The 11933-nt window shown below is 52.4% G+C and overlaps 1 protein-coding gene across 1 annotated transcript in view; it reads left to right on the forward strand.

Annotated features, from left to right (window-relative positions):
• LOC135260242 (nuclear receptor subfamily 2 group F member 5-like) overlaps positions 1-11321 on the forward strand; it is a 20691-nt gene extending 9370 nt beyond the window's left edge. The window contains exons 2-4 of the mRNA XM_064345480.1: positions 4757-5043; positions 6816-7062; positions 9734-11321. Coding sequence (XP_064201550.1) covers positions 4757-5043; positions 6816-7062; positions 9734-10050 — 851 coding nt within the window. The 3' untranslated portion in view covers positions 10051-11321. The remainder of the gene's footprint in view (positions 1-4756; positions 5044-6815; positions 7063-9733) is intronic.
• The last annotated feature ends 612 nt before the right edge of the window (positions 11322-11933 follow it).

Consider the following 11933-nt stretch of genomic DNA (forward strand, 5'->3'; position numbering starts at 1 on the left):
AAGACATTTTAATTGCGCAGTATTGTTTTTTTATGTGTCTTCTGTGGCGAATGGTCCCCCGGTAATTCCTTCCTCCTTCACCCCTGATACCTCCTCGCCCGCCACCCGGTCCACGATTGCGTCCTTCACCTTCGATCGGTCGGTCCTCAAACATTCTTGCTTAGGGCCAGAAAAATCCTACAGACAGCTCTGTGAAGATCAAAAGCAGCAGAATGATCACTCGATCATTTTCCTTTATTTTCCTCTGATGGTTTCCACTTGTGGCCATTTGGTGGCACTGGTGAGCACAGTTGACGGTGTAACCGACATTTATTATGGAGCCGCTTGTTTTATTTTCCCCCTGGGTATCCAGGAAGTGGTGTCCACCAATCACCGTTGGCTTTGTCCTGTTGGTTGTTACCAAAGTTCTCCATGATTGGTGGAGCTTCTCTCTACCAGAGGAGTTTTCTACCAATAGGGTGACCTCAGAACTGTCTTAGCCTATATCTTGTCACCCCTGGCGGAGTGCGAACAGCAGAACTCCAGCTGAGACTCGACAGTCTCAGACTGGCCGAGATTTTGGCCCCTCTTGTGAGTGGCGGACGCAGGGTCAGTCGCCAGGGTGATGTATGTTGGGATGTGTGAAAGAGACCGGTGACTCACTTGCTTTTAAAATGGCTGCCATTTACGCTTCTTCTTCCCGCCCTTTTAAGTGGCTCATTTCAAAGCTCTTTACCGTTATGCTGCACCCACCATGCGGGTCTGAAGTCTTTTACAGCAAACATACTGTACGTATGTGGATCCTTGGGAAAATATCACGATGAATATGTTTTGTTTTTGTTCTGTTTTTTTTTTTTTTTTTTTTGCATCTGTGCATTTTTAATATTTTGTACCAGAATTGCCGCCTTGCAAGAAGGAGGTTCTGGGTTCCAGTCCCAGCCGGCTGGATCCTCTCTGTGCGGAGTTCTCCCCGTGTTTTTTGTGGGTTCCTTCTGGGTACTCCGGTTCCCTCCCACAAGACATGTACTCTCCAGGGCTCACTTGCAGAAGAGACATTGATCCGTCGTGGCTACCTTGGCTAAATAAAGGAGAAACAAATCAAATAAAGCACAGCATCACATAAGAATACATCAAAATGAGTTCAGGCAACTGAGCCCATCTAGGCTTACCATTTCCCCTCAAAAGTAGTGTCTATTCAAAGGTCTGTACCTCTACTACATGCACTGGAAAGCTGTTCCACGCATCGACAGCTCTCTGCGTGAAAAAAACTTTCTGATATCCAAGCAGAATTTATCATTGCCTAATGGAGGCCCAGTGCTTACTTGTAAGCAGTTTTTTTCCTAGCTTACTTGAGCTTTTCAGTACCGGTTCACACATAGATGTTTGAGCATTTTCCTTCCTGTTTGCACGTGGAAGTTTGTTTGCTCAACTAAGCTTTAAAAACCCGTTCTGCCCCATCTCTCTCCAGTTGGCCTGAAATTTCCCTTCCGTTCCAAGCAGTTCCATCTCTGCCCATCTTTGACCTTTACGGTCCTTCTTCGTTAAATGGACGTGGTCTAATAAATTTACGGCTGTATGAACACGACCAGGCTGTTAGCCTTATGTCTGATAGGTCCCCCCAAGTTGCGGAGAGTTACTTACTCTGTAGGTGGAGCTCCAACAGGAAGCAGCGATTCCAGCCAACCACAGTTTACCGATAACATAATGCTGGCTAACACTTTTTCAGAACCAGTCAGATTGCGGGAAACCAGTCTGACCAATTGCTAACTTCCCTTTCTGGTTGCTGAAGAGATTGAGCCTGAGTTTGAGGCTACCCGAGCAGGCCACTGACAGGGGAATTTTGGGCGATGAGTCTCCAGTGAGCAAAAGCCGGAATCTAAACGTCTAGAGGGGTGGAGATCTAGCTCGAGCGACGTTTTGACGGAAACAGACTTGGTTAACCCCAGTATAGCTCAGGTTTTTACCGGGATATAGCCTGGCTACATCCAAGTTAGCTGGGAAACTTTCGTTTTTGTGCCAAAATGTAGCCAGGTTTGCACCTGAACACCTACGCAGTGTTTCTCTGACTTTTCACCGCAAAAAATGTTCAGTGGGACTGCAGAGTTTCGCTGCTGTGCTCATCCCCTGTAGTCCTGTTCGATCCCTCTCGCTTCCACTCTCTTTCTCTCCCGCCATCACGCTGGTGTACCCTCCTCCCTCTCCCTCCCCCTCATTCTGTAATCCAAAACAGATGCCTCTCCCTGTTTCCAGGACACCTCATGGGGGAAGGGGCGGGGCGTTCAGGGGGCAGATTTGGCAAAAAAAAAAAAAAAGCCCCTCATCCACACGTGGAGCGGGTGGGATAGTTTCACTCTCTGCTGGAATTACTTTTTTTTTGGGAGGGATGACTGGCAGCTGCAGGACCAGGATAAGCGGGTGCTCCTGGCGTCCCGCCGGCCACAGCCGCGGCTCTCGACAGCAGGTGCGAAGCTCCGCCCCCGTCGCTGCCTCTGAAAGCGTTGTGGCTCGGCGCTTTGCCTGGCTTAGCCTGGTTAGCCAGCGGCCGGACTCGTTATTTAACTAAAGGCCAGATTTAGGTTCACAGCGTGTTTTTGCACACACCATCCACTGTCGTGGCCAGTGACATTTGTAGAGACACCAGTCCTGGCAGGCTTTAGTTAACAGGTTGCTTAGCGGACGGCCATATCCAGAGCATTTTAGAAAGCTTAGTTTGAGAGCGACAGAAAAGAGAACGGTCCCGTCGTACAACGGGAGGTTTTGCCAAAAACGATTGAGGTTAAGTAACAGTCGCAGGGGTACAAGAACCATGCCCCAACTGGGATTTAAACCCGTAACCTCTCAGTTGTAAACTCACTTCCTGAACCGCTACGCTACGCTACACTACAGTCAATCTTCCAAACTGCCTGTTTTTTTTTTTACTACCCAGAAGCTTCTCAGGAAAGGATGTGTTCTGAGTCATGAATCACACAGGTTTATTGTTCCCTGTTTGGATACGAATTGTTACATTAGTTGTCCAAGTCATTGGCTACTCACCCCTATGTTCAGAAGATGTTATGTAATACACAGCTATCGAAAGTTATGGGCATAGAAAGGCAAGAGGTGCACAGCAGTTCTTTGCGCAGCGATTGAATGGCACTATTCAAAATGAGCAGTTTGCCAAGGCGCTTATGGGGGATGAAATGGTGGAGAGTTACTCCAGCACGCACCACCCGCCACCTGCCAACTGCTACCCAACACCCACCGCACACCACACAACACCCACAAACCCCCACCCACCGCACACCACCCGGCAACCACTGCTAACCACTACCCACCAATCGCCAACCACTACCTACCACCCTCCACCCACCAACCTCCAACCACCACACCACATCACCAACCACTACCCACCACCCTCCACCCACCAACCTCCAACCACCACCACCCCCGCCACACCACCAACCGCCAAACCACTACCCACCACCCTCCACCCACCAACCTCCAACCACCACACCACATCACCAACCACTACCCACCACCCTCCACCCACCAACCTCCAACCACCACACCACCCGCTAACCGCCACACCACCAACCGCCAAACAACTACCCACCGCACCACCCGCCACACACCGTCCGGGCGTATGCAAAGCCTGAAGTGTGAGAAACGGCCCCTAGCGCACTTCTGGTCTCCATTATTTATTGGGAGAGTGCAGCAGGACCTTTGTGCATTTGTACTGTACACACACACTTTTTTCTCTCGCTAATGCGACTGTCTCTCGTCACGGTAACGCAGGATCGCACATGATCACGCGACGGAGGGCGGGGCGTGGTGGGGCTTCAGGAGAACACATTTGATCTTGATAATTGTCATTTAATTAATTAATTGAAGAACCAGAAGAAACAAACAAATAAAAATTCCTTTTTAAATGCTGTAAAAATATAGACCATTAAAAGTCAATGCTTTTTGAATTTGAATTTGAATTGCATGCTTCATCCAAGGTGCTTTTCCTTGATTATGTTTTGTACATGGACATTTACCGCGATCCATTTTTGCAGTTTAAGCGCCTCGTTACCGTTGAAGTACCCCTGCTCGGTCGCTAACTGAGTAGCCCTACAGTATGAGCTCTGGTTCAATCGGGGTTCAGGGTTCAGGGTTCAGGATTCAGATTCAGTTAAACTGTCCACAGAAAGCCACGCTCTCTGTTGAACTCGCGTTGTGGACCGACGTGTGTTGTGCAAGAGGCGAGGCGACGTGGCGGTGGTCCCTGACCCGCGCGGCCCCGTCTGTGCAGACGCAGGCCCCGCCCAGCACGCGTCACAGAGCTCCGCCGCCGATACCGCTAAGCGCTAAAACACGAGCCGCCAGACTCGTCTGCCTCGGGCAAATAAACTGTGTGTTTAATCCAGAGCTCTGATCGATACCGGGTTTGTTTAAAAGACTGCGGCCTACAGCCCCGGGCCTGCAGGGTCAGCCGGTGTTTGTGTTCACCTTGAGATCGGCAACTAATTCAAACCCAGCAGAAAAACAACAAAAAACCGCTGAGGTCAGTTAGCTGTGTAATTAACTGCTTTATTTGGTCTATGAAGTCCCTCTCTCTCTCTCTCTCTCTCAGAAATTAGGATTTTTAAAATTCTTTTTAAAAAAAAATTATTAATAAAGGGAACTTAAACTCCCCCTCTCCCTCTCTCTCCCCTTCCCTCTCTCTCTCCCTCCCTCCCCTTCCCTCCCTCTCTCTCTCCCCCTCCCTCTCTCTCCCTCCCTCCCATTCCCCCCGTCCTCCCTCTCTATCCCCCAGCGGTCCAGAGAGGCCGCATGTCTAACTCGCAGGCCAGCCCGGGCCAGCAGTACCTGCCCAACGGGGGCGACGCGTTCGGCGGGCAGCCGCCCTACCTGTCGGGCTTCGTCTCGCTGCTGCTGCGGGCCGAGCCGTACCCCGCCACCCGCTACGGCGCCCAGTGCGCGCAGTCCGCCAACCTGATGGGCATCGAGAACATCTGCGAGCTGGCGGCCCGCCTGCTCTTCAGCGCCGTGGAGTGGGCCAAGAACATCCCCTTCTTCCCCGACCTGCAGCTCATGGACCAGGTGAGGCGGCGGCGGCGGCGGCGGCGTAGCGTAGAGAACTGGCCTCCTAGCCTAAAGGGACTGATTCCAGTCACTTATGTACTGAAGAAATGCAAGGGGCGGCAGTGTAGCACTGTGGGTAAGGAACTGGGCTTGTACCCGAACGGTCACAGGTTCGATCCCTGGGTAGGACACTGCCGTTGTACCCTTGAGCAAGGTACTTAACCTGAATTGCTTCAGTATACATCCAGCTGCATACATGGATACAGTGTAAAAAATGCTATGTAAAAGTTGTGTAAGTCGCTCTGGATAAGAGCGTCTGCTAAATGCCTGTAATGTAATGTAACTTAATCTGCATTGCTGCAGTATTAATCCACCTGTATAATCGGAATGTAAATGCTGTGTGATCTTGGGTAAGTCGCTCTGGATAATTCAGTCGCCATTGTTGTTGTCTTCTACTTGCAGCATGCGGCTAAGCGTATCATTCTCTTGTTTTCTGTTTGAGCTGTTCGTTAGTTAGGGTGGAACAGTGGTGCGATGGATAGCACTGTCGCCTCACAGCAAGAAGTTGCCGCGTTTCAATGCTGGCCTGGGCCTTTCTGTGTGGAGTTTGCATGTTCTTCCCGAGTCTGCCCAAGCGGATATAGAAAATAGATGGATGTTCGTTAGTTAGAGAACATAGTTGTGTGCAGTCACTCAGTGACTGATTTAAGTTGCGGTCTGTAGTTTTGCTAATTCTCGAATAGTTTCAACTGAAGGTATTTAAGTGCTGTTTAGCCACTCGTGTTTCGTTTGGCTTAACATTACTTTCTGACCTAGCCGATGCTCACTGTGCGAACTGGACTTGTGAATGGCTACGAATAACTGTTACATAATGAGTATTGTACCTTATCGAACTTGCGTTATGTAGTTGTTCCAATGACCTTTGGTGTGCGTTTATCGTACTTCGCTTTGGATAAAAGCATCTGCCAAATAAATGTAATGTAATGCTGCCCAACCTGCCCCCACCCGCCAAATCCACCAACCAGCCAGAAGAAGGATGTTCGGGAATCCCTAAATTCCCGGGGGGGGGGGCCTGGCAACAAGGTGTGCGGACTCTTTAGCCAATCGATGACCTAAATGAGCCACCTGCGCCCGACGAGAACATCCCGAAAAACTGGCAGACGCTGCGGCCCTCCGGGACTAGAGTTTGACGCCCGTGTCTTAGGAAGCCAAGCTGACGCCTGTGTGGGCCACATGGCCTGCTTCCCTCGCCTAACTGGAGCGCTCCTTAGAGAGAGGGGGTTTCAGGGAGGTTTCAAAGGTCTGGGATGTACGGGTGTTTTTTTTACTCGAAGTGTCAAGCTTTTGCCATTTCAAATGTTGTATTACATCCGTTCTGACTAAACCAATACATTACAGGCATTTTAGCAGACGCTGTTATCCAGGGCGACTTACACAACATTCTACATAGCATTTACACGGCATCCATTTATACAGCTGGATATATGCAGGTTAAGCACCTGGCTCAAGGGTACAACGGAATTGAGCTACCGGGGGAATCGAACCTGTGACCTTCAGGTTACAAGACCAACTCCTTACCCATTTTGCTAGACTGCCGCCCCACCCTTGTAGGTAAAGGAGCGATGATGGTGCAGTGTCAGGGCTGAACGAGGGGATATTTGCGGGGGGGGGTTGAGGGTGGGCTGCCCGGCGGCCCGTGACGGCGTCTCCTGGACCGCTGCCGTTCCGTGGTGCCCTCCGGCAGCGGCCCCGGCTCTGAGCGCGCCGTCTCCCCTGTCGCCGTCTCCTAGGTGACGCTGCTGCGCATGTCGTGGAGCGAGCTGTTCGTGCTGAACGCCGCCCAGTGCTCCATGCCCCTGCACGTGGCGCCCCTGCTGGCCGCCGCCGGGCTGCACGCCTCGCCCATGTCCGCCGAGCGCGTGGTGGCCTTCATGGACCACATCCGCGTCTTCCAGGAGCAGGTGGAGAAGCTGAAGGCCCTGCAGGTGGACACGGCCGAGTACTCCTGCCTCAAGTCCATCGTGCTCTTCACCTCCGGTCAGTGCTCCAGCCGGCCGCCACTGCTCGGCCTGTCAGTCAGGCAGTTATCAGTCATCAGACAGTCAGTCAGACAGTCAGTCATCAGACAGTCAGTCTACAGTCAGTCAGACAGTCAGTCATCAGACAGTCAGTCTACAGTCAGTCAGTCAGTCATCAGACAGTCAGGCTACAGTCAGTCATTCAGTCAGACAGACATTCAGTCATCAGTCAGTCAGTCTGCAGTCAGTCATCAGTCAGTCATCAGACAGTCAGTCAGTCAGTCATCAGACAGTCAGTCTACAGTCAGTCTGCAGTCAGTCATCAGTCAGTCAGTCTGCAGTCAGTCATCAGTCAGTCATCAGACAGTCAGTCTACAATCACTCAGTCATTCATCAGATAGTCAGTCTACAGTCAGTCAGACAGACAGTCAGTGAGTCATCAGTCAGTCAGTCAAATATTAGCAAGCTTATCTGTTCTGATTGGGTGGAGCCACAACCTACAGAATCAACAACAGAAAAAGTTACCAAGGAATATTATGTTTGTGGCATAATGTGGATTGTGTTATTGAACCTTTAACACACTCCAGATATGGACCTGTACTTTCAAGCAGTAATTCAATCTGACTCCAGCAATGATGTTGTCGTAAATTGTATATTGGAATAACAGAACAGTCCTTCACCTCATATGCTTGCTGGGGTGCATCGTAGCGTGGTTTCCTCTGTGAAATCGCACAGCGGATATCAGGGGCAGATAGACACAGGTGGGATAAGTTAGCAGCTGTCCGGATAGCCGTGATTTAGATTTTTTTATTTATTTTTTTCCTCTCGGAGTTGGCACTTTTTCACTCTCCACTAAGCCTGTCAGGAAGGCTCAGCCAACACCTCTCCTCTGGGCTGTTTTTGTCAGCCCTCGCTTTATTCATGTGTTCCATCCATTATTGAGAGCTAGCAGCCCACCCCCCCCCCCCGTCATCGCCACGGCTGAATTATGCATGCCGAAAAAAACCCGCGAATGGGGTTAGATACCAGGCCCAGCGCTGACCTACATAACCCCTGCAGCCCGGGGCATCTATCTGATCCACCCCCCCCCCCAACGCCAACCCCGTCCTGCCCAAGTAACTATGCCCCCTCCTTTCTTTACCCCCCCCCCCCCCACACACACACACACACACCACGTATCCTGCTGTGACCGACTGGGACAGACTAACAGGAGAGGGAAACTGGAGGGGGCAGGGGAGGGGGGGGGGTGGGGGGGGTAGGTGAGTGGGGTGGGGGGGTTGGGTGGAGGGTGGGTAGGGGTGGGGGGTGGGGTGGTGGGGAGTGGGTGGAGGGTGTGGGGTAGGGGTAGGGGTTGGGTGGGGGTGGTAGGGGTGGAGGGGTTGGGTAGGGGTGGTAGGGAGGTGGGGGTAGGGGTTAGGGGTGGAGTGGGGTAGGGGGTAGGGGTTAGATGGAGGGGTGGAGGGGTAGGGGTAGGGTGGAGGGGGGTAGGGGGTAGGGGTTGGGGTGATGGTAGAGGGTTAGGGGTAGGGGGTAGGGGTTAGAGTGGAGGGTAGGGGTAGGGTTGGGGTGAGGGTAGGGGTAGGGTAGGGGTGGATGGGTAGAGGGTTAGGGAGTAGGGGGTAGGGGTTAGAGTGGAGGGGTAGGGGGTAGGTTGGGGTGGATGGGTAGAGGTTAGGAGGGGGTGGTTAGGAGGGGGTAGGGGTTGGGTGGAGGTGAGGGGGTAGGGTTGGAGGGAGGGTAGGGTAGGGGTTGGGGTGGATGGGTAGAGGGTTAGGGAATAGGGGGTAGGGGTTAGAGTGGAGGGGTAGGGGGTAGGGGTTGGGGTAGATGGGTAGAGAGTTAGGGAGTAGGGGGTAGGGGTTAGAGTGGAGGGGTAGGGGGTAGGGGTTGGGGTGGATGGGTAGAGGGTTGGGGAGTAGGGGGTAGGGGTTGGGGTGGAGGGGTGTGAAGGTGCTCTGCCGCCCATCGACCCCCCCGCCATTCCGGAGGGCGAGCAGGTCTCGGATCGCGCCCCCGCAGCGTTCCCCACCTCAGGTGATTGACAGGAGGGGGTGCGAGCGTCGCACTTTGACCTTTGCCTCCGCCTGATGACCCCGCGGTCCTCGGCAGCTGCTGGCGCATTTCTGCGATGACATAACACTGCACTCAGTGACAATGACAGCTCCTGAATCCCTGCCTGACCCTGAAGTCTACTTTAGTTTTTTTTTAAGAATGGAAAACACACATATACATAGAGAAATATACCATGAGAACGCTGGGATAGAGGGCACAGTCATGACATGCCTCGCAGTGTAATATGACAGCTGTGCATTGTTTAATTACAACTGCAGAAACTCTACAGTTACTGGCTACACAACTGTAATGGCAAGGAGATAATTGCACTAATTGTTGTAGGTGACATGGCCCTTGTAAGTAGACGCACCAACCAATAAAGTGAGTGAGAAGCACAAACATGGCTGCCGAGAGCTTCTTGGTGAAATTCCCGGGCTCAGGACAATAATATTTACCACAAGTTTACAGACTATTACGCCCCCCCCCCCTTCAGAGGCCGGTTGCCCCCGTCCCCCCCCGTCCCCGGTGGCAGTCCTACACCAGCCCTCCAGGACTGTAATTACACACGGCTAGACATTAGCCTGTTGTCAAACCTGACTAACGTTCTAAAACCCTGCGTGCGCTCTCCCCCCCTGCAGACGCCATGGGCCTGTCGGACGTGGCCCACGTGGAGAGCGTGCAGGAGAAGTCCCAGTGCGCCCTGGAGGAGTACGTGCGCAACCAGTACCCCGGCCAGCCCAGCCGCTTCGGACGCCTCCTCCTCCGGCTGCCCTCCCTGCGCGTGGTCTCCTCGCCCGTCATCGAGCAGCTCTTCTTCGTCCGCCTGGTGGGGAAGACGCCCATCGAGACCCTGCTGCGCGACATGCTGCTCTCCGGCTCCAGCTACAACTGGCCCTACATGCCCGTCCAGAGGGACCGCCCTCTTCCTCTCCAATACCACGAAAACGGGCCTTGACCACGCCCACGCCCCCCCCCAATCCCTGTCCCTGTCCCTTACGCCCTCACCTGCACCGCTCCCCCTCCGTCACAAACATTGCCATGCACACTTGCTCAGGGACCCCGCCCACCAACCAGACCACGCCCACCGAACCCGCCCCACCCACATTATTCCGCCCAATAGCGTCACAGACACTGCCTGTCACTCGGTCTGTTGCCGTGCAGCCCTGAGTGGGACCCGTGCAGCCAGAGAAGGGATTGGCTGAGAAGGCTGGAGCACGATTTGTCACAAGTGGAAAGTTCAAGCATTTCAAACTTTCTTAAAAACCTCTCTCTGAAGGCTCAACCCTGATTCAGGAACCACAGTGGCCACGTTCCTGTCTTTCTGAATCAGCTGATCCAGGGATCAGAAGCTGCCGGAAGCTTCGGATCTGATGTACAGACTACCTGCTGGCACATAGTTTTAGTTGCTGTGTGTTTGTGTGTGTGTGTATGTGTGTATGCTGGTATTAACTCAAGCAGAAGAAGAGTCCATACACTGGCCTGTGGACCTTCTAGACCCTGGCAGAGGATTAAATGGTTATGGCCAAAGAAGGGCAGGGCAAGGCTACAGGTGAGGCGGGAAAACTGACCAAACAGGTAAGCATGTTGGCCTCTGGTGGCACTTACAGGATCAGCTATAGCCTTCGCCAAACCAGCACACACACTCTCTGTAGACTATGGGCGAGGCCCCAGGGAAGAGGCTGGTGGTCTTCAGTGTGCAAGTCCTCACAACTCTACAGGTAGAAGATGTGGTGGAACTGAGAACTGGGATCCAAGCACTCTTCCCACCACAAAGGCCCAAAGGGCATGATGGGATTTGTAGTCCGTGAAATGATTGGACAGCTCCAGCAACAACCAGCATTGTGGGCCAAAGACACTGTACGCAATCAAGCTGTGCGCTCACCCCCAAAACTCTTGAGCCGAATCACAGCTTGAGAGAGCCTTTCTCTTCAATCTGCATTGTAAAACAATATTTTTTTTATCTTCACAAATGCAACGTGGGACAAATCTTGTCGGCGTAATAAAGTGCAAAGTTACCGGAACTGGACGTTGGAATCACAAGCCATGGGGAACACTGAGATGACTGGCACCTCAGCCTTTGGATTGCTCTTAGTTAGAGAAATGTTTGTGTTAGACTCTCTCTCTTTCTCTCTAATTCTCTATCTCTCTTGCTGTCTCTCTCTATCTCTCCTTTATTTGGAAGTTGGTCGAGTCAACAAATTTGAATAAAATGTTGTCGTCCTCTGACTGATGTGTGCGATGTTTCTTGACCTGGAGACCAGAGCTGCCCCACCTCGCCAGGGCGTGTGCACGCTAAAGCAGTCTGTTAGATGAGAACATACAGGGCTTTGCATCTACATTGCATTGCCACCATTTCACAGACGCTCTTATCCAGAGTGACTTACACAACCTTTTTTTGCATTGTTACATACTACACCAAAGCAATTTGGGTAAAGTACTTTGCTCACACATACAACACCGGTGTCCTAACCTGGGACTCAAACCTGCAACGTTTGGGTTACAAACCCAAATTCCCTTTACAGCGGCCTTGATGCCAATCTTGTTTGAGTGTTCAGGGGAGGTGAAGGTGGATGTTTTTTTTTTTTTTGACAGAACAGCATTTGCGTTCTCACTACCCTCCGTGGCCATCGTAGCCGGCGAGCTGGCGGAATTTGGTGTGAGGTGCCGGCAGGTTGCCCCGGAAACGGGCGAAGCCGCGCGACCGCGGGAAGCCGACGCCCTTCGTCCCCCCTGGGTTGTAACGTTCCGCTTATTCGAAAAAATGGAAATAGGGCCGACTCCCGGCTTGTCCGTATCGCCGTGAAATATTATCAGGAGCAGCCGCCTTCAAACCCCCCC

Source organism: Anguilla rostrata, chromosome 8, assembly GCF_018555375.3.
Source record: "Anguilla rostrata isolate EN2019 chromosome 8, ASM1855537v3, whole genome shotgun sequence".
NCBI classification, from domain to species: domain Eukaryota; kingdom Metazoa; phylum Chordata; class Actinopteri; order Anguilliformes; family Anguillidae; genus Anguilla; species Anguilla rostrata.